General features: G+C 23.2%; 1 protein-coding gene across 1 annotated transcript; it reads left to right on the forward strand.

The window, feature by feature from the left end:
* The first annotated feature begins 15,812 nt into the window (after window positions 1–15,812).
* On the forward strand, window positions 15,813–22,930 carry LOC129615373 (cell division cycle 7-related protein kinase-like). Its single transcript, XM_055530538.1, has 2 exons — window positions 15,813–16,090; window positions 21,076–22,930. The coding sequence occupies exon 2, from the start codon at window positions 21,121–21,123 to the stop codon at window positions 22,858–22,860; it is 1,740 nt and encodes a 579-aa protein (XP_055386513.1). The 5' UTR covers window positions 15,813–16,090; window positions 21,076–21,120; the 3' UTR covers window positions 22,861–22,930.
* Window positions 22,931–27,750: the final 4,820 nt, after the last annotated feature.

Consider the following 27,750-nt stretch of genomic DNA (forward strand, 5'->3'; position numbering starts at 1 on the left):
AGAAAAAGCAGTTTTGTAATAACAAGGCAATATAGTTATCCATAAATTTTAGAATTATCTATGTGTTGTTGCAGTTTTACAGATAAATTTAAAATAAATCGACTTAAGATAATGATTCATTTAGAGCATCTATTCAATATCAAACTATTATTTTAAAGTTAGCCCTGATTATTAAATTTATTTTTATTGTGACCTCAATTTCAACATAAAATTTTTTCTAATACAACCATTTTCATAGTAAAAAATTAAAGACCCCGTAAAGAGAAAAAGTTATAAGAGAAAAAATTTTATGATTTAATTTTTCACGATTTTTAGTACCTCTGAGTGCGGAAATGCGGAATTTTCTAAAAGTTTTATTGTAAGAAAATTGTATAGAAAAATTTCACTCTCCCATTGTGCAGCTACTCGTTAACATGGAAGGGTTTTTTCTACACCTTGTTTTTGAAATTTAATACTAAATTAAATACTTTAAATCTGAGAGAAAAATACAAAGACTTGTAATTAATTTTTTTAAAATCTAATTATTTAAATTTCCAGATACAATAGCAGCAATTTATTTTATAATTTTAATTAAAATATAATTATTAAGAGTTAAGAATTGAGAGAATTTTTAATATTTTTTAAAATTAATTAAATTGTGAACCTTGAGTTTATTTTACATAATTTTCTTAAGAAATTTTATGCTCTAAATATTTATTATTATTTTTGATTAAAATCTAAGTTTTTAAATTTTTAACTTTTAATTTCTTTTGTTATAAGAAAATAATAAAAATAGGTGAATGTAAGATTCTTAATTAAAAATGAAATGTAAAACATTTTTGTTATTTTCATATTTTTTAAATAAATTTTCTATTGAAAAAAAAATAATTTCTCGCAATTTACTGAAGTATTTAAAGTAATTTAATTTAAAGTAAAATAGTACACAGAAAGATAGATTTTTGACGTACTTTTTTCGACGCTCAATAGCTCTTCTTTTAATAGGTTTTAAATAATAAACTCTCCAAAATCTCATAGTTGTGTATTATGTGACAATTTTAAATTATGTGAATTTTAATTTTGATCAATGAGAATTTTAAAAAATTAATGATTTTAATTAAGGAATAAATTTAGATTTTAAAAGAGAAATGGTTTATACTCAACAGTTAAGATTCCTATATACTAACTCTTATACATGATTATGGCATAAAAGCAGTTAGATTGTTATCTTCATATCTTATGGAAAAATACTGTTGTCAAATAACTGCAATTTATGATTCTATTAATAGTCACTAATCACTGTGAAAAGTCAATTTCGAGAAATCAAAATTAATCTATGAAAAATATTCAATTGCCGTACCACTTGCATCTCACCAAAATTTTCAAAACTCAATAAAAATTAAAAAAAAAAATTATTTGAACCATAAATAGCAAAATTTACTAGTTTATACCCTAAAACATGCAAGTTTAAATAAAAAACTGAATCAAATTCTTCAATCTTCAAAATTTCAATATCGTAGCTTTTATAATTTCTGAGATATAGCCAAATAAATTTTCAAGTTGTATGGCAGGTATCAGAAGGAGCCAAGTGATTTCAATAACTTTTATCAAACACATTGGCCCTACTAATACATATATTCACTTGTGTGAAGTTTCAATACCACAGCTTTTATAGTTTCTGAGATATAGCCAAATAAATTTCGAAGTTGTATTGCAGCTACCCGAACCGGTACCCCGATCATGTCCAATTTAAATAGGGTTCTGGCACTTACTACAATAAATCATTTGTGAAAATTTGGTGAACTTAGCTCAATCAGTTTTGGAGTTATCGTTGGAACGGACGGACAGACAAAGCTAAATAAACTCAGAATTTGACGTTGATCAAAAACATACACTTGAGTCTATATCTAAGACCGTTGTTTCTTAGCGTTACAAACGGTAAGGCAAATTTAGTATACCCTTCGAACATACGTTCGTACGAGTATAAAAATTCGAACAGAAGAAAATTAACTCACATTGTCGAAAATTATAACACAAAATAAATTTTAAGAAAAACTCCTTCAATAATTTCTGTGAAAAAAAAAAAAAAACCAAAACCCCACCAATATAATTGACTCGTTTCTCAAATTTTAATTTTTTAAACGATTTATAACATGCAATCCTTTAGGGATTCATTCTTTAAAACCCTATAAAAATATCCAAAAAAAAAAAGTGTTTAACTTTAATACTTTTGTGTGTTTTTTTTTATTGTCCATTGTCAAAATAACAATTTAAAAATGAATTTTATCCTCTTAAAATAGCCCCTTTACCCACTCCAAAAATCACACAATAGAAAATAAAAGCTTGTTTGCACAATAATATTTTTTAATTCGTTTTATTAAGAGTGAAGAAGGGGGAGATGGGAGGCAGTTAGAGTCAAAATATAAGAGAGATTGTCAGCTTCTAAGACTTCTTTTATAAAATTCATCCGTATCCGTGTACATTATATAAGAATTTAAATCTAAACCCATAATATCTTCACTTCTTTTATATATATATTATTTTTTTGTATTTATGCTTTGACCTAATGGTGTTTTTATAGGGGGTGAGCCACAGCATAGAAAAAAAATGAAATTTATAATATTTTTTTTTGGAGTTCTACTCTTTTTCATTTGTTATACTTTGTGTACTTTTTTTTTTTTGGTTATTTATGAAAGTAATCCCAGTTAAATGATTGTTATATGATTTGGGGGAGCCAAAAAGGTCATAAAATACAGTAGTAGTACTCATATAAAAAAAGACTCTTCTTATTTTCTTCAATGCACAGGAGGAAGCTTTATTTTTTTGTTTTGTTTGTTTGTTTCTATTATTCTTGTTTTATTGTTGAATTGGTTTGGAAGAAAAAAAAATTCTCTTATACTCTATTTTGCTTATTTTGTTTTTCTCTTTCTGTTACTTTTAGTTGTGTGGATTAACTTCAATTCTATGATGTTTTGGGATTATAACATTGTAAATGTCATAAAGCTACTAAACGTTGTACTGTACGAGTATACATATACACATTTAATAAGGGAAGAAGTTCAAGTAAAATAATATTCGTTTCAAAAAAAAAAAAATTTACAATAAGACTAATAACAAAATACTTGGAGAATCATGAAAGGAAGAAGAAGAATTTAGAGGAAAATAAAAGAAAAAATTGACAGGACTTGTAAGGATATTATCATCATTGGTTATTTATTTATTATTTTTTATTCTTTATTTCGTTTGTGTTCTCTATTGGAAATCCATATTATTTCTATACGTTGTGGTTATCTTGAAAAATATTTATTTGAAGAATCGAAGTATTTAAAACTGATTTATGTGTGAATTATGTGTGAAAATTGTAAAATTAGGGATTATAATAAAAAGATTGTATAAAATGGTATTTTTGTTTGAGTAGTGTTACGACAACTATATATTTTTTTATATTAAAATTTATTGTTGATTATTAAATTCTCATTTTTTAGTTGAAAAGGAATTTTTAGATCAATTGTCAACTTTGTAAACGATAAGAAAAGATTAAAAGGTAAAATTATTGTTGTAAAAGTTTTTGGGAATCAAGTAGTTATTGAATCGTTGTTAGTGAATCATAAATGTCACTCTATCGTATTATTTCACGATTTTGACGGCTGAATAAAATGTCATTTTGTTTGTCTTTAAGAGTAAACTAAGCCTACGTTATTGCTGACAAGAAATAAAATTAAATTGTGAATATTTTTGTATATTTTATAATTTTTTTTTTATAAAATTACAAATAATTTCTAAAAAATAATTTTATTCAGAAACGGTGTGTGATATTCTATAATTAGCTATAAACAATGCATTATAATTTTTCGTTTAAGCACTACGACGCAACAAATATTTTCACTTGTTCAAAAATGTCACATTCTTTAAAATAAATGTGCAAGTTACAATGGATTTGACGTTTGAACACAAATATTTTTAATTTAAATTTGACTTTTAAGTTCAAGAAATAGTTCTGTGAAATTCGATGATAAAAGAATTTAAATAAAAATTGTAAATTTATTGTATTTTTTTCTGCAATTTACAAATTATGAGAAATATTGACCATTTCCTAAAATTTATACATTCACTAGTGTGAATTATTTTCATATAAAAAGTAAATTGTTTAACAATCCTTGACATCCAATTTGCAAATATAACCGCAAACCTAGTGCTAGTAAAACGCTTGAAAGCAATGTTTACTATGCAAACTTGTTGCTTTGTAAAAAATATACATACATTGCATACAATTTGCATTTTGGATCAGAATTTGAGCTTTACGATTTACGACATAGTTATTATTGTTATATAAGTTTTTTCTGACAGTTCTCATGTGCTGAGTTCAAAAAATATTCTTACTATATAATAAAATGGAAGGAAATCTTCAAAATTTAAAATAATTTTAAAAACTTTAAAATACAGAAAAAAAAAGATTGACGATAGCGGCAACATTAAAACTAAAAAGGTATAAGAAGAATATCTAATGTTGTGAATCTCATCAAAACGGTTGCTGATTATCAGGAAGATGTTTTTTTTAGTCACTTCAGAATGTCTAACGCATATATTTAATATTGGTATATATAAATATTATATGACATGCTAAAGCCTATATGGCCTGAAAAACTATATTACCTTTCCATTTTTCCAAGCTTCAACAACACTTAACCGAAGAAAGCAAACTAAAGAAATTAATTTGCGCTAGAAGCGATTGTTTGCGTTCTCAAAACCTGAAATGCAACATGAATCATATGACATTGTCAACATTTTTAATTTTGTAACTTCAATCTGGTGACTTTGCAAATTGGATGTCAAGGAATGTATACAATGTAAAATATCTATATAATTTCATAAAATTTCTCAATTTTTCGTGAATAGCAAATTTGAATTAAATTTTTATATATAAAAATTGCTTTAAAATGCCGGAACAAACAATTTAAATCGTCATAGCTAATGTATATTAAAATTTCTACAAATATGTATGTAAAAAAAATAATAAATATTATTTATTAATTAAATTGTTTAATAGTATAGAAAATTTATTTAAATTTCCTGAATATTTTAATAATAAATTAAATTATTAACAACAATTTTATAAAAATTTTTCAAATGTTTTATTTGTTTTTTTTTTTTTAAATACTTCCAATTATTTGAATGGAATTTAATGAATAGTTTTTAATTTGCGATTTTTGACAAAAAAAAAAAATATTCAAATGAAGATTATGTAATATTTTTCAAAAAAATTTTTTATAAGCAAAAATTATTTTATAAATTTTAGAAAAGATTAATTTAATTCTATGACGAATTATGCTGCCATTCACCAAAATAAAAAAAAAATATTTAAATTAAAAATTAATTGCATTCTATGAAATAAGGTGGAAAAGCTTACAAATTTGTTAAATATTTTATTAATTATTGATTTATTTATTATTGAATTTAAAAAAAATAAACAATTATCGAAAAATATGATTGCATTAATTAAAATTCCTATTATAAAATTTCCATTATATTTACATATATTATTTTTGTATAGAGCCGAAATTCTGAATCGGTGGTACTAGTTTCCGCTGGCATTTTCATCTTTAGGGAGGCCACTCGTTTAGAAATATTATGTTTTTTACAAAAAAATGAAGATTTTCAGAAAAAAATTAAAGAAAGTGTTAAAACGAATATGAAATTCATATTTTTTCATCTCTCTCATATTTTGCTCTTAAAAGCAAAATATGAACGACATATAGGCGCTTGTAAACGTAACCAGTCGCACACTATACACATTCAATGTATAGAAGAGTTTTCCATTTTATTTAAAATTTTTTATTGTCGAAAAGAAATTATAGATTCGCCAAGAAATCAAGATGAATTAGAAGTCCGATTCAAAAAACTGCTGGAAGCAAAATTTAATTTAAAAAATTTACTAAAATTTGAATGCTGTTCGAAATATATATGTTGCACTTGCAATTTTCTCTCTGACTCCAACTACTACTACCTATATCTATGTGAATTTTAAGGCTTTTCTACCAATCAAAATCAAAGCAAAAGGTATACTAGATGTCTCAAACGACATTAAAGATGGAACAGGACCTTTAGTGTTGTTTAGGAACGCAAACACGGAATAAGGTTACAAAACAATAGTATAGAAGAATCAATGAAAAGATCGCCTAAATTTATACATGAAAAATTAATTTTAATTTAAGTTTTCTTTTATATTTATACTGTATTTAGAATATTCCACTAGATGTTATGAAAAATAAGGTTAACACTGCATTAAAATTTTTTTTTTTGGTAAAAAAAATAATTTACCATTTTGGCATTTTTAATTAAATTTTCTCTTTTCACAAATAATAAAGTGACCGTTTAAATTTACTTAGTTTTTTTGAAATAAAAATTTGTGAAAAAAAAATTCCTTAAAAATTTCCTTTGATTTGAGAAAAATAATCATTCCCATTTTCTCTTATAAACACTCTAGTATATTCGAAGATAACATGTTGTTATTCCCTGATAGATAGTCTGAACATAGTATTGCATACACCTCATGACATGTTTAAAAATTTAAGTTACATACCATAATACTGCAACACTGACATAACTCAAAATTTTCGCATTTGAAAAAATATTAAAGTTGCTAACTCGGATATTGTATTTTTTGAGTTATGTCACTATTGCAACAATCATACCGCACGAGATACTTAATAAAAATTTTTAATTTCGTAAAAGGAAATTACAATAAAACAAATTATTATAACTTCTGACTTATTAGAATAATACGTTGAAACTAATAGAGTGGGGCACAAATAAACATCTAAAATAAAGTAATTTTATACTCTTTTAAAATTTTTATTTAATTATACGAATAACACAGCAAATACTCCAGACATATTGATATAAAATGCTTCCATTAATTTTACATAAATTATAATTACTAAATATTGTATTTGAATTATGTATATGTAGATATACGCGATACTGTGAGATGAGATAAAAATTTTTGAAGTCAGGTGACAAGATAATTTTCAACTTGATTGACTTTTCCATTATCTGTAAAGGAATCCTTTTTTCAACCAAAAATTGTTTTCATAATACACACACTACACTGACGTATTAGTATAGTATAGGAAGGAATGCGTAATAGAAAAATTAAGCAGCAAACAAATACTCAAAAAAATAAAGAGAGTATAGAGAGATAAGAAATTTTTTGGGAAAGAGAGAGAGAGAGAGGAATTAAACTGATTATCATTAGAGGGTCTTTTGTTTTTTCCCTTTTTTTGTAATCATCATAACATTGATAATGATAATGCGATAAATGATGATGCCATCAGCTGCTTACGTATAATGATTAATGCTTGTACGGTTGTGAAGCTTTTTCTCTTTCACATTTTTCTTCTAGAATTTTTGTTATATAACCTGTTTTCCCTAAAAATGAAAAAAAAAAACAATTTTAAATGTGAATAAAGGTATGTTAAGGTATATAAAATATTCATGACACAATGATTTTATATTTTTTATACTTCATTTTTTAAAATATAAGTTTTAAATATTAAAATAACGGTATAAGAGTTAATTTTAAATTAAACTTTAATGTGACTGACTGTAAAATTTTAGAGTTTTCAATTAAATAAAAGTAATATAACTGTAAGTGTATTTTAAGGTATAGGATATAGAGAGAAATTACCCAGACAGAAGGTATTCTTTATTCATTGCTATTTTTTTCTTGATTTTTCTTAACTTAAAAATTTATTTTGATTTGGATACGACGGGTACCGACCGTTATATACTTATATTAAAGTATATTATTGAGAAAAGCGCAATATCATCAAAAGTAATTTAATTTCTTTTAGAAATTTTACTTTGAAAGTCAAGGATTAAAGAAGAAAACATAACGTTTATATAATATAGAAGTGAAAAAAAAAATTTTTTTTTGAAAAATATTCATGTGTATTATTGAGATCATGACAAATCAATTTTAATGTATAAAATAATAAATTGTAATTTAAAGAATTTCTTTTCTTTAATGCAAACTTTGAGCTTATTTTAAAGGGCTTTAATATAGTTGAGTAAAAAATTTTGTAAAATATTTAATTTCAAATTTTGAAGTAAATACAAATTTAATCAGTATTTTATATTTGTATATATGTACATGTAACATATAATATAATCTCTTACAGGATTTTTTCAGAGAGTATTCATTATAGGCTACTAATAATCTTAAAAACAATTACTCATTTCCGCCCTAATTAGACCATAGAAAATGCAATTTAACACAATCTTTCAAAAAATTTCCCAAATTTCCACGACAGAGCCCAATTATTTCTGGCCGAAAAGGAGGCATTGACACCAGAAATCCTATAGTTAAAAATTTGGAAAGTCGTTCAATGTCGAATGTTAGATTTCTCGATATAGAACGACTATATTTCAATTATCAATTAGAATTAAAAAAAAATCCAAACTTTTATTGTGATTTTTCATATAAGCAAAAAAAAATTCCATTACCTTTCACAATATTATACCTGCACATATACTCATGTGTACATACATGCAATATATCTTAATGTTAGTATGTTGTAAATTACTATTTCCAAAAGTAGTTTATCATTAAATTTTCCAACAAATTTCTAACAAAACACTAAATCACATAAGAGAAATCCTTTCTTTCCTATCTTAATTCCCCAAAAACAATTTAAAATAATTGTTTAGAAAAGACAACTTCTATATACCTAGTATTCAAAAAAAAAAAAGTATAGGAAAAGAAACTTAAAGGTATATATGTATATGAGATATAAAGTTAAACAAAAAAATAAAATAAAAGATTTAAACTTTAAACTTACCTATACAATATAACATATTATACACCATTGGTTGAATACTACACTTGTATACCAGATATCAGTGGTAATGAGATTTGTATAAAAAATTCACTTGCTTTATAAAGTATATACAATTACTTATACACTTTATATATATATGAAATTATATTCATACTGTTATACATGTAATTATATTGAAGGATGTATGCTTAGTTTAAAATAATTGAAACTAAAAAGAAAATTATTTTGTCTCTTGTCGCCAGCACTCAAATAGCAATAAATCACGTTCACTCCTTTCATTTGTTTTATACATACGTATACATTTGAATTGTGAAAGTTCATTTTTATTGCATTATATTTGTATATCTATATATAGTTATACAGTGAAGTATAATATAAAGTTATATGTGAAGTAATATTATTTTATGTTTATAATAATGTTATACTTCAAATATTCGAAAATATGTAATAAATACTAAAAAAAAATTTCATGTTAATAGAAAATTGAAGCTAGTTCTCATGATAAAGCACTGCCCTAGATTAGTATAAAAGTTCTTATTTTTGTTTATTCCAACCGGGCTATGACTAAAGCTATTAAATTGTGTTCAGCAAGATTAGGAATATTTACAGATTAATCGTGTATATCACTTTTTCATCTCACTCTTTATTAGCTTTCAAATCAGAATTATCCGTTTTTTCAATAAGATTACTCATTTGTTTAATTGGATTCTTGCATTTTTTCTCAAATTATCGACTAAACATCTCATACTTTCAAAAACAAAGTTAATAAATTTTGCCATACACAATAATTCTTCTCACTCGAAAATTTCATTACCCAAATATCTTCATCTTAATTACCGAGCAAAATAGCGAGCTAAACGATCAGGCTCTTAATATTTTAAGTTTGAAACCTACCGGATTAAAATCATATTAACTTGAGTCATTAAGATAACAAGAAGTTGTAATTTTTTATATTATTAAGTGACAAGAAGTAGCAATATTTTTTGAGGTATTCCAAATAGAAATTTTAGATCCTCTATTATTTTAACGGAATAACTTTCTATTTAATTATTTATAGCTAACGATATATACTCGTATGTATATACAAGTGGCAATAAGATATTAAACACGTTTATTGTTCGACACAATCACATACATATTTTTCAAAATAGATTTGAAAATCAAATTGAAATAAAATTTTGGGTTACAGATAAATGTTAGTAGACCCTTAAAAAGTAGACTAATCTCCTGGTTACTTACTGCGGCAATTATTCAATGCAATTTTATACTTATTTCGAACACTTCTAGAAACGCTCATTCTAATATTATTTGCGAAGTGACTAAATTTTATAATATTGCACAAAAAAAAAGGTTATGTTTTTTTTATTCATTTTAAATTGAAGGCATATCAGTATCCTTTTCCATATTGAAATGTATGCGAAAATATAAGAACTAAAAAAAAATATAGAAAATATAAAAAAACATTATAAATAAAATAAAGATATAAAATTTCAGTGTAAGTGGAAAACAAATCCTTTTAATACTAATTGCATTAGTTGTGTTTTAACAAGGACATAAATTTAATGGTATTTCTTACTATTTTTCTCCTGTTTTTTTTTGCTGCTCCCGTTGTATTATTACAATTTTAAAATAACCTTTTTTTTTTTGGTCTTATTCACTACTTTAGAGCTCTGCGACTATAAAATATATTATTTTAATTTATATAAAAGGAGTGGAGATAAAAGGATATTTTATTTTATTTTTGTTATTTTTTTTTTGTAATTTATGAAAATTTCATCACGTTTACGATAAAAATATTGTAAATTTTTTGTTAATAGATTTTGTTATTAAAATGTTTATACACATAAATGAATTTCTCTAATATTTTAATTAAATGGATTGTTTTTTAATTTAAAAAATGCCATACTGTGATAAATATAAATTAATTATAAATTTTATGTTAATTAAAAATGTTTTAAACAAAAAATATCTGAAATATATTTTGTTTTTAAAATTAATACAAAATAAAATATTGAACACGCTTTTGTAAAGATTCAGCGTTCCCACTTGGACACAATTGTATCCATTTGGATACATTTTTGCTTTAAAATTTAGCTTGGATACAAAGATACTTAAATCTGCTAAAATGTCGAAATTGGCTACATTTTAAAATTTTGCTGAAATATGGATACATTTCTTTCTCGAACACTAAATAAATGTTAGAAAACTTTTAAAGTGCTGTAACTTTTAAGTGCTTTATCTTCCAAAAAATTTTATTTGCTGACTAAATAAAATTTGCCCGTTTTCATACTGAATCGTTTTTACCGCATAGTTCAACAGCTACAGAACATACATTTTCTGACCTTAAATTTTAAAATGTAATAGAAATTGCGTGTGATTTCTAAAAGAATTTACTATAAATAACGAAACTCACATTGTTGAATAAAGCAAACCAATATTATTTACGAGTTTATTGGTATAAAATAAGACGATTTAGTATAATAATTCTACTTTAGGAGGCTAGATACATTTTGGATACATTTTTTTCTCGAAATTGGATACATTTTGTTTTTATTGAGTGGGAACACTTATTATATACTTACTGAGTACTAGTTTCTTACTTACAAATTTACTTACAGATCAAACGTCAAATTTTGTTTACTCTTTATTGTCAAAATAGAACCCAAGCGTCGAAAGGCAATGGATCTAGCGGAACAACAAAATCAATTGTACAGTATTTTTCATATAATATCACAGACAATGGAAACAGATGTCAAAAACAACTACAAGGATAAAATAGAAATTTAAGCTACTTTAAAACCAGCGATGAAATTTGCAGCGGTAATTTCGATGCTTAATTCTGTGCAATTCCATTTAAATATGTGTATTCTATATGATTTCTGAAATTTCGCCGCGGGAAATTCCTCTTGTTTTGTTTTTAGATTTAAATTGGTAAATAAAATTATATTATTGAATAATATGTCAAATTGATTTCAGTTTAGATCGATAGTCGCTTCTGTTTTTATAGACTTAAACATAAAAACGCTATCTCTGCTCGCTATTTAATTTCTTTATAAATCTTAAATTTTTTTAAAACTTTAATAACTTTTGTTTCTATTTTATGAATTTATATTTTCAAAATTAAATGTAAACTTCCCTTTTCTTTCACTATAATTTTACATGTAGAGTTATATATACGACATATAAATAACCTTAAAAAATTTTTAGCAATTTTTTGGTTTTTTCTTTTTATAATTTATTAAGTATATAATTTGATCCGTAAAACTCTGACCTAGACAATCTGATATTTTCAAAAGTGCTATAAATATATAGAAAACTACTTAACAACTTTGACATAAAAATAGAGAAAAAATTACAAAAAAAATTTTTCTTTTATTTGTTAAGAATATTAAGATCAATATTTTATTACGTATTCAAAGTTTTCTTTAACGCAGTAGTGATTTAAAAAGTCTTCCCGTTTAATAAAAAATGAAAGTTCTGCAAAATGATCAACCTGTCCTTAGGATATTAAAAAATTAATAAAGCAACGAGTATATTGCAGAAAACAGCAAATATATGTTCAATAAAAAGATTTACAGTTTGATCTTTTTTTGCTTATTGGTGGTCTTTATCCAAAAAAGGCACATTATTGTAGTTATTAACTGTTATAGTATTTATATAGTAAAGTTACTATGATGATTAAACTTCAATTTAAATGATATTCTGATAATGCACAGAAAATATTTTTAAAAGTTCATTTTTAAAAATAGAATCAAGCCGTAAGTTGAGTTTTGCTCAGGTTGGTAAAACCAATCTCATAAAATAGTTTTTATTGCTCGTAAAAATTCAGAATGTGCTACGACATTCTAGATATTTTAAAGATATTCTTTTTATTACAATGCAATCACTTTTATAATTTATATTTTTCAAAAAAAAAAAAATTTAATTCATAAAATTTGATTTTATGAAAAGTAGTTCAATTCATTATGGAATAAGAACGTTGCAATAAAATTCAAATATTTTTCTGTTTCTCGAGGAAATTTCCAAAAAAAAAAAAACTATTGCAAAACTAAAATAAAAAAAAAAAAAGAACAACTTAAAATTACAAAAGTAAACTCAATTGACTTCATCCAATTTTCATAGCATATCAAAGTTTTATAAATGAAAACGAGAGAAAAAAATGGTCCCATGCAGTTAGGTAGGTACATCAATATTTTAATTAATTTCGTAGCGTCTTAAATTGTATTTCCGTTAATAATACAAATTGTGACCTCTGTTGTATTATAAATCAGGTATATTATATAAAATAAAAATAACCTGTCAATTTTTAAATGAAGCTAATCATTTTAATTTCTAATTTTACAGTTTGCTCTCTGTCATTTTTAATTCTTGACAGTGTTGTTTGTGTACATATAATTATTTCCTTTTCTAGTCGAAAATTTTATTGTTGTTCATAATATAAACGTTTTTTGTTGCTTACTTGACCGACTTTACTTGAGTTTTATAAAGTGTCTAGGCAGGGAAAACAAATGTTATGCTGCTCATCTTCTATTTAACTTGGCCCTCCAACATGTTGAAAAATCCACTAATCTGCATAGCCACACTGTCTTCAACAATATTTAAAATTTTTTAAAACTACAGGTGTATACAACATACAAAGCTAAATTCAAATTATTTAATATTTCCTTGAAGCAATTCTCAACTATCAAATCAACTAGTTGATTAACTAGTCCACTAACAATCCAACGTGTTAACTATGTTTTCAACAAGTTTAGAGACTAAATTGAATAATGGATAGCCAGCATTAAATACCGTACCTGACAGCAAGTTGAATTCGATGTTAAAATTCTACGCTCTAACTTATTATTTTTAAAGTTTTTGACGTTTTCTCAAAATGCCAATCATACATTTATAACGATAAATTTGCATACCGCGATTTTTAAATTATGACGCATACGGCGTCCGTTAGCTTATGTGATTATAAAATTTTCAGTTAGGAATGAAAATTATTGGAAAATTTTTCTAATTTTCAATATTTGCATGTCATTGAAGAATCCTTTTGTTGACAATACTTACCGCATATAATTATTACATATGTTTTTTTTTTAATTTTTTTGTTACTACAATAAACTTTCAAAGAATTTTTAGTCGCTTCTTGAAAAAAAAAAGAGCGACTTTTTCCTATAATTCTTGCTACTATTTTATTTCATTTTTTTCTTACATTTTTTTTCTTTTCAGATAAAGATAAACTTTTTTTGCTATGGTGTGTTATCAGGAAAAAGTTTTTATAAAATATTTGCATAGAAAGTGCTCTCTTAACACGATATTAAAATATAAATTGAGTTTTTGTTTCTATAAAATAATAAAAAATGACAAGAAAATCACAGATTTTCATTTTTATTTTATACACCAGTTTAGAATGTAATTTCATCCCATAACTTTTTTATTTTTATAATGTTTGTATATGCAAAAAGATTACTTTAATAAAGTAAAGAGATGTTCAGATTTTTTACATGACGTCTGCGAAGTCTTGTGCTACTAGAGCAACTTTTGTAATAACTGTAGTAATAAAATTATATACTTCTTCTTCTGTTTTACAACATTTCTTTTTTTTTCGCTTTTTAGTAGACATATGGAATATTTGATTTGATAATTGGAAATATTGATTGAAAACAGTTTTTTTATATGTAAAAATTACGAGTAAATTACATGGTTTTTGTGAGTACTCGTTACAATTGTTGTTTTTATGCAACATTTTTGTTTTTAGAAATTATTGTCTATAAAACAAAAATAAAAATAAAATTGTTTTCAGTTGAAAATAGATACTGGCATTTAAGAGATTGAATTCTATAATCTCCTACGGCAGGCTAGTCACCTACCTAGTTAAACCCTATGACGCTATGAAACTAGTGCATGAGAAATCATGCACTAGCCCTATGCTCCTTCTAGGAGTGAACAAAGGAAAAAAAAAAAAAAAAAAAAAATTATATAATCTCAGTTGACTTAATTTTTAACTGAATACTAATTACTATTCGAATATACTACATTTATTTGAAACTCAACTACTTTGACATGAAACAATATGTAAATAACAACAAACGAGGTGTAGCTGAAAGTTTTCTAAATTTTACGATAATATAATTTGGTTTTAAGTTTATACGTCCCGTATAATATTTTAGCACAACTCACAAAGTTTCAATTTACAAAAATTACCAAATTCAGTAAATGATTACAAATAAAATAAAAACTTTCAAAATAAATTTTTAATTTAACTAAAACCGATTATATTTCAAAAACCAGCAATCGCTTTGTGGAAATTGTCCCATTGGAAATACATCATTGTTACATTACTTAATATATTTAGAGAAAATGCTACGTAATATAAAATGTAAAGAATTTGCGATTAATCAAAATAATAATAAAATTTCTGCAAAAATTCTGATTAAGTTGTTTTTGTGTTTAATGTTAGAATAAATATAAATGACGTGTTGAATTCAGCCAACACTGTCATATAGTAGCTATTTATATATTCCCATATTAACGTGTTTATATATTCCCATATTAACGTGTTTATATTATATTCCCATATTGACGTGATCTTAGGCCACGTCACTGTCTCATTTTCATATTATTTATTTTTAACAAGCGAATTTGATTAAAAAATTCGAAAATCTAAACTAAAAACAAATTTTATATTTATTTGCGATAACATCAGTAATTATTAATCATTTTTATCATTTTTATTTACTTTTCATTTAATAAAAAAATATTAACATTTGTATATTATTCTAAAATTTTTAACTACAAACATTTCCGCTAGAGGATTTATAGAGATAGTAGTTCCTAAAAGAAACACTGCAACAAATTAAAGCGCTGCTATAGTATTAAATTGTCAAAAATGTTTTTGACGCGCAAAAGCAGATGTAAACAAAATATGAATGATCAAGTCAACTTCAATAAAGAAAAGATTTTCATAAATCAATATGAGCCGAACCGGTGAATATTAAATAACTAAATTGAAGGTTATATTTAAATTACAAAAATTCTAAATTAAAAGTGTTTTTTTTTTTTATAAAATAAATTAGTTGAAATTAAAAGAAAAAATTGCAAGTAGAAATAAATTTATAGTTTTTAAACTTATTTAAATTGGAAGAATCGAGAAGATAAAAGAAATAAACTGAGCACTTGATTGTCTATCTGTGCAAAAGACTGTTAACATTCGTACAATTCAATTTGATATATTTAAACCAAAATAATATAGGAAAATTTTAATAAATTAAAAGAAAAATTAATCGGTAAGTTAATAAAAAATTTGTATTGATTATGTATTACGTGTAGGTTAAAATGCCTACGTGACTTTTGTCGTGATATTCTTATATTTTCAGAAAATGTACTATGCAAATTTGATTTGCATAGTACAAAATAATTTGGGAGCCAAAAATTTTGTTTGTTATACATTTTTAATAAAATTAAATTATATTACAGCAATCAATCTGATTAATATGTTACATAAAACTATAATATTATGTTAATGAAGGCGAAATTACTTATTTTTGTGGAAAAGAAAATAATTGGCGCAAATTTCAAACAATGAAAAGTGCACATTTTGTAAGAAATTAGCAAGTTACAACATGTGTTTCTGAAGGAATATCGAGGTTATTCTAGCTTTCAAAATTGTATAAAATTAATAAGATTAGTAACAAGGAAGAAAACAGATTCATAAGGAGCTTAAAAATATGTCTGATCAACCGACAAATAACAGGGTTGACAATACATATCAAATCTCAGTTTCTTTCATCTCAAAATTTTTACTGCTTAAAATTTAAGAAAAACTTATAGGTATCTTATATTTTTGTAAGTTATTTGAAACAATAGAATTTTCTAGCACAAAAACATGTGAAAATTTTCTTTGTACTTTTTTTTTTTTATAAATTTTATCCTTATCGCATAAAAAAGTTGTAAAATAATTTTGGTAGGTATGTAGTTACATACATATGTACATAGGTATATTATCCATTTTGATTTGTTTTTTACATGCTTTTTTCTAAAAAAAAATTTCTTTCCTAGTATAATTTAAAAATACCTTTGTTAGAAATATAAAAATATTCCTTACAGTTCAGTGAACTGTTAACCACCAGAATTTGCATATGTATGTAAAATCAAAATTTATAATATTAAAATAAAAAAAGAATAAGTATATATTTTTTTTTATTTTTTACACTTAAATTACTATAGAACGACGGGTAGAAAAAAAGCGATCATTTGAAACAAATAACACATATTATTCGTTGAAACTACCATTCTAATGGATCTGTAAAACACCAAGCATAAAAAACCAAAATGATGTTATCTAAAGTTATAAATTTTTTTGCCCTATTATCATTTTAAATAGTCATAGAGAATTTTTGTTCCTGTTTTATTCTCATTTTATACATGCATACTTACATTTTTTCACATTTTTAGCTTCCGGGTTGATGCACAAAATTTTTTTTCCAAAATCCAGGATCCTGTTAAAAAATTGTAATTTGATATCAAAATAAATTATTTAAGAGATGTAAATTTTATATTATATTAGCTATATAGAATCTTTCCATATAAATTATTAATAGAAATAGCAAGTCTTTGTGAGATTTAAAACAGAATAGAATAAAGAAGAGGTCGAAATGTAAGAGAATTGAATAATTTTCTTATTTAAATGAATTTTTAAATACGTCTACTATAATTAAGTTTTATTGTTAAAAAAAGATTAATTATATTGCAGTACCTTTTTTTTTATATTTCTTTTTTTGTTAAAAAGGCACGATTCTTTTATATTTGCAGTGTTTATAAAACTAATTAGGTATGTTTATGACTATACTTAATTCAGTTTTATTGTTTTCTTGCAAATTTTTATACATTAAAATAATATATCGACTTTTTATGTGGATTGAAAGTCATTGAAAGAATTAATATATTTAAAATTAATGATATGAAATTAATATTAAAATTTTTTTTAAAATTTTGCATTAATTTTATGTGACCATTAGCCGTAATTTATTATTTAGTTTATAAAAATGTAACTATATCATACAAAATTAGTTATAAATCTGTAACATTTTGATGTTTCCAAGAAATACAAAACAAAATTAAATTATAATTAAAAATATAATATTAATTCCTTTGAATTGATGAACGCGAAATTTTCATTTATTTTTTTTTTTTCACAAAATTAATATAATATTTTTCTTGTGCAATTGCTAGATATTTTCAGTTTTTACGCAATTTTTTCTTTTAAACTTGTGCAATATTTTATTTTATTTTTTTTTTTTCTTAGAATCAATATCCACACCGTGTTTTCTTGTATCTATAACAATAGTACGAGGTCATATATATTTTTTCATAGAACACGAATTTAAAATACGTGGAAATTAAAATTTTAAAAATAAATATATCTACATACATACATATATACATACAGATTTATAAAAAATAGTCTGATTAAATGATTTTAATAGGTTTAATATGCTCTTATATTTTATATTTAGGCAAAACAAATTAATCGTCTTAAAATTTGTACACATTTTACTTAATTATTATTAATAAAAATATTTTTTAAAATTTTAAAGCAATTTTTAATTGCAATTAAATATGTTTGACCCTAATACTCCGGAACTTAGTCTAATTTAAAGATTTTATTAATAAATTTAAAAAAAATAATAATCTTTAAATTCTGTCTGATACGATTTCTTTTTGCATCCATGCTTTTGAAATTTGAGAAATTTTTATTTGGGTCGAAAAAAAAATGTTTTTTTATAAGAAATGCCTATGGCACTCAGCCTTAAAAAAAGGTCTAACCTTTCAGGCAAATAATATTAATAAAATATTTTCTTTTTTTGTAAATAAAATGTCCTGGAAAAATAAAAGCGTAAAAAAGTCGAAGAAAAATCTTAAAATTGTATTTACAAAAATAAATTGGCACTAATGTAATTTGTATTCATTTATACATATATATAAATTTATATACATAGGTATATATGAATATTTTTTTTTTCTTTTTTTTTAGGTGCTTTATATTGGAGCTATTGTTTTCACATTGACTTTCTTCCCGTTCTATTTTCATTTACAATATTATTCATGAGGACACATTACTTCCATTTTTTTTGTTTTATATTTTTACTGCCTATAGCTAAGCATTTTATTTTATGATATTATGAAGAAGACAATAGAAATATTATTATAAATATATGCCAACATACATAATATTTAATTCAAGTGTATGTCAAGAGATTAAGTTTACATATTTTTAAAATATACTTATATGGAATATTGTTATATATAATAATAATGAAATTGTGAATGTGGGACATGCGTACCTATTTAAATTTCAAAATAATAAATCGATAAAATATGAAAGTGAGGATCTTCACGTTTTTGTAGCATTCAAAATAAATGCTCTAACAATGTTTTAAATAGTAAGCTTTTAAAAAAAATATGAATACAATAAAATTTCAATGTGCCCTAATATTAAAATAACTTAATGTAAATAATATTGAATTATTTACGTTTGAAAATAATGCAAAAGTAAATGTGTATTATAATTTAACAAAATGTTATAATTATTAATTTCTAAGAAAAATATAGTCTACTCTATTTCTTGGATGCATTATCAACTTTGCTACTTATAAAAATTCCAAAATAGATTTAAAATAATTTGTGTCACAAAATTTAAAGGAACAACGTTTATCAACGTTAGTGTAAAATTTCTATCTTTGCCATTATATTATTAATTTGAGGATAAAAATATTAGAATATTAAATAATAATATGAGTTTTTCCGCGTTTTATTATTTGTTAAAACTACAAATTCAAAATACATTTGTAATTTTCCAAGTTTAGTACATCAGACTTTGTAAATAGAAGATAAATTTATAGGCACTGAAGTAATTACTGAACTAATCCTAAAACTTTCCTTACCTAATTTACGCAATAACATGCTTAGTGCCAAATTTTAAGATATAAATTAAAATTAATATTAATTTATCAAAACGATTATATAATTAAAGTTTCCTTTTTTAAATTTTATTTAAATTCTCTTGAGCGATTCCAGTTTTCTTGGGAAATCTCTTAATATTTCAAATGTATTTCAAATAAAATTGTTCATTTCTTTAAAATAAAATTGACTTGAAATTGCAAAGTGCTTCGTTATTTTCTTCTTTTTTCTTTTAATAGTTATTCCTTTCTCATATAAAATAATTTCTTTAAAAATCACAATGCTTATTTTATATTTGGATGCCGCTTTCTGTATACAAAAAGCAAAAAAAAAAAAAAAAACAATACTTAAACTAAAGTAGAAAAATAAATAAACTTGGTTTCTTGAAAACGTAATCAACTAGGATCAAGTATCAATTGTATTGAAAAATAACATGAGGGAAATAGAAAAATTTTTATATCATCATCTGTTTTTGTCTGATTCACTTTAACATAAAAAATATCTTTATTGTAAAATCAAAAAATTCATTTAAAATTCAAATTTTAAATTGCTTGAAGTCGCGGAAATTCCCATGAGATTTATATTTATTTCTTTTTCCTTATTTTATGCTAGCTATTATTCCTTTATACTTTTATAAATAAATGTAGGGAATGAAATATACTTACTTACAGGCAGGGTAATGTTTATTTAGTATCTATCGATTGATATTCAATGCAATCTTGAAGAAAAAATGTTTTTATTAAAATAAAATTCTTTTTTGTATTTTTATTAACTTTTCTTTAAAAATAATTTTTGTATTGTATTTTTTAAAATTGTCCTTCTTAATTTTAAAGTTTTGTCTACACGTATTGTTTTATTTAATTGAAATAATTTATAAAAATTTGTATTAAGGTTGGGTATTTAAAGAAATTTATGTGAACGAAGATTTTAGATTTTTTCCAGTTTTAGATATTTTCACTTTTATGTATATAATTGCTTAAAGGGCTAAGAGTAAGTTAAAGTTTCAATATATACCACAATTTGGGTAATTTACAAAAGTATATTTTCTTTTAGAAGTAACCCAATTTTCGTAACCGTATCGGAACGGTGTTATTTGAACTTTCCAAATTAGACAAATAAGTGATTTTTCAATTTATTTTAATTAATAAAACGAATAAGTGTTCAAATAAGTTTTTGAAAATTTCAATAAATTTAACTAAATTTTAGATTGAAATCATTCGTTATATTAAACAATATTTTAGTGAATTTTTATTAATTTACATACAAATTAATGTAAAAATATTTAATAATTATTTTTTTTTTTTTGTTTTAGTTGTTAATTATCACATCTTGCTGTCTTAAATTAAAAGGATAAAAGATGGAAATAACTGAAAATACAAAAAATTCTAGTCTAACAGAGCAATCGCATTGCCAACAAAACAAGTCTAACATAAACAATTGTGATATAAAAATGGTAGCTGATGATAATCCACATCAAGATGTTAATGTTAAAATTGTAAAGAATCGAGATGAAGAGAAAATTAAAAATTTAAAAGAAACTATACCTGACATTAATAATATATTTAAAATACATAGGAGAATTGGTAGTGGTACATTCAGTACAGTATTTTTAGCTAGTCTAAGAAAAAAATATAATGATGAAATTGAAGATAAAGATGAATTAAGTGATAATAAAAAACGTAAATATTATGCTATAAAACATATTGTTCCAACAAGTTCACCTCAAAGAATTATTAAAGAATTAAAATGTTTAATTGATATTGGTGGTGTTGATAATGTTATTGGAGTTAGTTTATGTTTAAGACGTAATGAAAATGTAGCATTTGTTATGCCATATATTGAACATACTAATTTTCAATCATATTATAAAAAAATGTGTGTATCTGAAGTGCAATTATATATGAAAAATTTATTAATAGCTTTGAAAAGAGTACATAAATTTAATATTATTCATCGTGATGTAAAACCATATAATTTTTTATATAATCGTAAGAAGAAAGAATTTTTATTAATTGATTTTGGTTTAGCACAAAATGTTATAAGTAGAGCTGATAGAGAGGCTAGTTTATTAAAACGTAAAATCACTGATGATGGAAATTTAATTAATGGTACTTTAAATAATAATGTTGACAATAGTAATTGTAATAATAATAAAAAAATATGTCTTGATAACCAACAAAAATCACCAGAAAAAATGCCATTAAAACAATTAAATGGTCTAACAACATTAACATCAACTAATGTAATTAATCAAATTGGAAATGCTGGAAGTTTATTAACATCTAGTGAACAGACAAATAAAAATATAAAAACAAATGAATCTTCAAATAAATCAAATATTCAATTTGATAGAAGCCCTACAGGCACTCTTCAATATCCAAATAAAAAAGATAATTTGTATTTAAAATCAACAACTATAAATGATCACAAACAGCAACAAGTAAGTAGTCCAAGTTCATCAAATAATCAACAATCACAAAAAAGTTGTCATTGTTTTGGTAAACCACAAGTTTGTAAAGTTTGTTTACTTCGAAAAGAAATACCAGCATCAAGAGCTGGTACACCCGGTTACCGACCACCAGAAGTACTTTTGAAATACACTGAACAAACAACAGCTGTTGATATATGGGCAGTTGGTGTTATTTTTATATCAATATTATCTGGTGTTTATCCTTTTTTTAAAGCTCCTGATGATTTTGTGGCATTAGCTGAAGTTGTTATGTTATTTGGTGATGAAGCAATTCGTAAAACAGCATTTACATTAGGTCGTCAAATTACGATGAGCCGTAAATGTAAACCATTAAATTTACGAAGATTATGTGTAAGATTAAGAAATCGAAATAAAATTGATCATAATTTAATACAAGAGAAATATAAAAAACTTGGTAAAACTTATGAGGAATGTTCAAACTGCCAACAAATATCATATGATTGTTTATGTGAAAAAACTAAATATAAATTAGAAGATATTGGTGAAGATATATTTCCAGATAGTGCATATGATTTTTTAAGTAAATTATTAGAAATAAATCCACATAAAAGAATAACTGCCGCAAAAGCTTTAAATCATCCATTTTTAAGAGAGAAATTTGACTAAAATATTAAAAAAAAATACAATGTTTTTTTTTTCTTTTGTAATTTTCTTACATTTTAAGTAGTTATTTAAATATTCCGATTCTTTTTCAAATAATTTATACGTTATTTTATTTTTTATATTTTTATAATATTTATTTTTAAGTATGTATGTACATATGTATATTCCTAAATTTATCGCATATACAATAATATAAATTAAAATATTAGCATTAATCTCAGCTGTACTCATACCGTACTACTGCAATTTAGAAATTAAAAAAATATTTATATTTTAATTATTTACACTGATATAAAACAAATAATTTATTTGATTTGATTTTGAAGTATGTAAGTAATATAATATTGATTTTCTCATTAATATTATTATTACAATATTTATAATTCAATTAAATTTAAAATTTAAACATTTTCTATTAAATTTTTTATATTGTTCATATTATTTAGTAGCATCTTTTTTTAAATATATTAAAAGAAGCAATTTAATAATAGAAATTAAGTTATTAGTTATACATATGTATATATATTTTTTGATTGTGCTTATGAAGGAAACAGAATAGTAAATGAAATTAAAAATTTATAAATTTAAAATACAAATTTACTTTTTTTTCTGTCATTTTCAGAAAATGAAGGGATGATCGATAATTTTATATGTCCAATGTTATGCGTTTATTCTCTTAACTTAATAGCCCTGTTTGCATTGTAAATAATCTATTTTTTTCTATAAATTGGTCATTTTTTCATTCACCAATTTCAAACTCGAAAAGTTTTAGATTCAGATATTAAATAATATATAGATTTTATCCCTTTCGAAGGCAATAATGTATGTGCAATAAAAAAGACATTTTTATATTATAAGTGTTTCTTTTTTTACTATTAAAATCCTCTTACTCCAATTATGTAAATTCACCTGCATAATTTTTTTTCTCCTTTTTTAAGAGTTTTAAAGACCATATTTTTTTTTACAGAGGAAGAGAGAAAAAAAGGTTAAAAATTTTTTTAACATTATTACAATACTTATGTATTAAGGCTTGTTTTTTTTTTTTTGTATTTTTTAAATTTAAAAGAAAATTGTTCTTTTAAATGGATTCATTGAGGTTGATGATACATTTCTACCAGGTAGAATATGTAAAAATACGGATTTGATTATATTTTCCATTTTCCATTTAAGTAAAATAGAAGTGATAAGATTTAAATAGATTTTAGTCTTTTTTTATTATTATTTTGTATAGGTACGTACATTTAAGAATGACAGAAGAAAAAAAAAGTAGAATAAAAGGCTAAAATTGAAGATAGGTTTTGTTTTGTATACTTAAAATGTAAATTGTTTTTTGATCCGTTTTTATACCACAAAAATGGGAAAATCGGAAAATTTCATTACTTCTTTAATACTGTAATTTAAAGAATGTCATATATATATATTTTTTTTTTGGTTTTCATTTAATTATTTAAAAGGTAATGTAAAAAGGGGGGCATTGTTAAAAATCTTTACGAAATGTTATTTTTGGAAAATTTTGTGGTCGAATGTGATTGCTATTAGAAGAAGTGTCTATAATAAAGTAAATAAATTTTTAGAAAATCGTTCCCTATGTAAAATATAAAATTGTGTAGGATAAACAATATGGAATGGTGTGTTCTGATTAAATAATATATTGAAAATAGGTTCTGAATAGCTCTGATGATAAGTGGTTGTGATTGATTAGTTATTACTGAAATTATTTTTTAACTACATACATAATGTGTTAGTACAAAAAACAACTTATCAACTGATGTGAATGAAAAATAGTACTAAATATAGAATAAATTAAAATGGAAATATAATAACATACTAATAATGGCATTAAGATCTAATGGCATTAAGATAACAATTCTTTTAAGTTATCGCTAAAGTAACCTGCAATGAAGTTTCTGTGAAAGGAATTTATTCAAAATTAGCAGCTTTTTTTTGCAATATTTGATTAGTGATAATGTTTCTTAAAGCAAACTGGATCAATAAACAATATGAACACTGCAAAAATGTATTTTTGAATTTTAGCATGTTAAGCATTCGTAATAGAAATCTGTTAATAGAAATTTAATTTCTTTTCGATGAATATTACTAATATTTCCTATTGAAATTTTATATTATATATTGTATATACATATGCCGATTTCCTATTTGGGTACGTTTCTGTTTTTATAATATTGTATTCATGTAAAATTTATTTTTTAATCCTCATTTTTATAATAAAATTTATATATAGTTTAAAGTAGGACATAAATAACTAGAATAATTATTTATTTTTCATATAAATTTTTTTAAACTAATTTATTATTTAATTTTAATGGATGAAAACATATTTATTTTCTATATTAAAAAGATTAGATAGTATTTAAAAAGAAAAAGAAAAAAAACCAAAATTACAATTTTTAAACCATAAAATAATTTTATTTATAATTCATCATCATAAAATGCATTATACATACTTATATTTTGAAAATATTTGTTAAATAATTTCTTTATGGAACAAGTTCCCGGTTCCCTTTATAAAACAAGAATATAAAAAGCCAAAGCCGCAGTGTACCCTTCTTCTAATATCAATAAATTTATTTAGCTTGGTTGTATAATACAAATATAATTTTACAATTTTTTATATATATTTTCTAAAAATAATCATTTAAATAGGATTTATTATAAAAATATAGACATATGCTTAAATAAAAACCTATATTTAATATATTTTCTGTTTTAATATGTACATATGGAAATATTTTAAAAATTTTTTATTTATACATAAGTGTATAACACCTATGTTTTCGATTTTATCAGTTTAAATGACTGTCCAAAAAATATTTTTGGGTAGAACTTAATCTTCCTAGTTTTTATATACGTAATATTTTTTCTGATAATGTATTTGAAATAAATAGCAATAAAAGTTATGCTGTGATGGTAAACCTTTTTAAAATGTAAGCTCAAATTTCAAAATTACCATTAAAACGATATTTTTTGTTTTATTTAGCAGGTCGATAAGGTTGTTGTAACATAGTGTGAAATCAACTAATAAAAAGTTATTTGAGAAAATATTTTTTAAAATTTGACATAGTCTGAAGGTATTTGTAAGGTGATGGGATTGAAAGCAGGTAATCTAGCACAAAATAACTTGAAATTTAAAAGTGGAAAACACTTCATATTTCATCAGTATAACACTTTACATAAAATTTAGTTGGTCTTTGGCATTTAATACTCTTATATGACTTGTCTAATCTGAAATAAAGAAAGATTTTTAAATACCTTCTATAAATTTGTAAAAGACATCATTTAAAATAAGTTCAACTTCCTAATATAGTTTCAGGACATGATGTTTTCATATACTAATAGTAGTAGAAAACATTATCATATTCATGATAAAATGTTTTCTACTACTATTTTAATATAATATAAGTTTGTGTTTGATTGTATTATTTATAACTTTTCTAACTATGTGCCAACATTTATAAGCTTAAATTTTTTTTTTTTGTTTTTGTATTATACACACATTATTGTATATAAAGTAAAAGTTTAATCTGTTTATATATTTTATGAGAAAGTTTATTATTATCCGGAATTCATCCTCCTCCCCTTACATAGGTTACATATATATGATAAATTTAACATTGTATCATTATATTATAGGTCATTATATATTATATAATTGTCTTGATACATATAACGTTTAAATGCTTTATTATGTAATATATAGGATATATTATTACGTAGAAATATGTAGATAATATGGTTTGTATAAAGGAAAAAATAAACTTTCTTTTTTTCCTATTTTTATTTTTCTTAAATAATTCCCAGATGATGTGTTGAAACCATAAATTGGGATAATAAAATGGACCATGAACCGTCTGGTCTTTTCTTTCATTTTTCTGTTTTTTTCTAAAAATTTACAGGGTCGGTTACAGATAATCTTTACTATAGTAGTACAATAAATATTGTATATACGAACAAATAAAATATTAGTAAGTATAAAATTTTAATACCTTATATGTACACATTTACATACATTATGTACATATATTGTTAGTTTAGTATGATAGGTGATATAAATAAGAGTAAAGTTTTCCAAGGAGATTTAAATAAATAGTATAACAATAATAATAGAGGAAGAATAAGCAACAAGAAATGAAAGAAAATAAAAATTTTATTTAAATATTTTTTTTTTATCCTATACACTTAGACCTATATATATTTTTGGTTTAGTTTGGTTTTTGAGGATGAAACTTTGTTTTTGAATTCTATATTCTTTCCCTTACATAAGTATGTATTTATATAAATATGCATATATTTGTATTAGGTTATTGTCTATTTTAAAATGTAATTTATTGCATCATTTATTAAGAATTGCTGCATTATAATTTTAAAAATTTTAACAATTTCAATATTTTTATATTACTTAGAATCATGGGGAACAAATGATATAACAATTCTAGATAAAAATATATTTGTACATTGTTATCTATCACTTAATAACAAATTTTTTTTCGGTAAAATTTTTTATTTTTATTTAAATTTTAACTATATATAACTTAAACATTGAAGAGTTATATATGAAAGTATAACACCTATACATATAATAGAGTTTCAAGAAATTGTAATACATTTCGTAAAGATCATATATCAATACATTTTACGTATGAATTTTTTGAAATAAAAGATTTATGTTATATTTTTTGCATATACAGTAGAAGTATTAAAATATTGGAGCAATCTTCTAATTTCCCAATTAACATCGAAATTTATATTTTTTTTTTGAAAATATTTCTTGCAATTAAGAAGAGAATAAGGTATAGGCTTCGATGGCATTTTCCTAAAATTTATTATATTGTAAAAATTGCAGTTGAAATTGTGAATAACAATGTGTTCTTGAGG

Source organism: Condylostylus longicornis, unplaced genomic scaffold, assembly GCF_029603195.1.
Source record: "Condylostylus longicornis isolate FDR11 unplaced genomic scaffold, ASM2960319v2 ptg000135l, whole genome shotgun sequence".
NCBI classification, from domain to species: Eukaryota; Metazoa; Arthropoda; class Insecta; order Diptera; family Dolichopodidae; genus Condylostylus; species Condylostylus longicornis.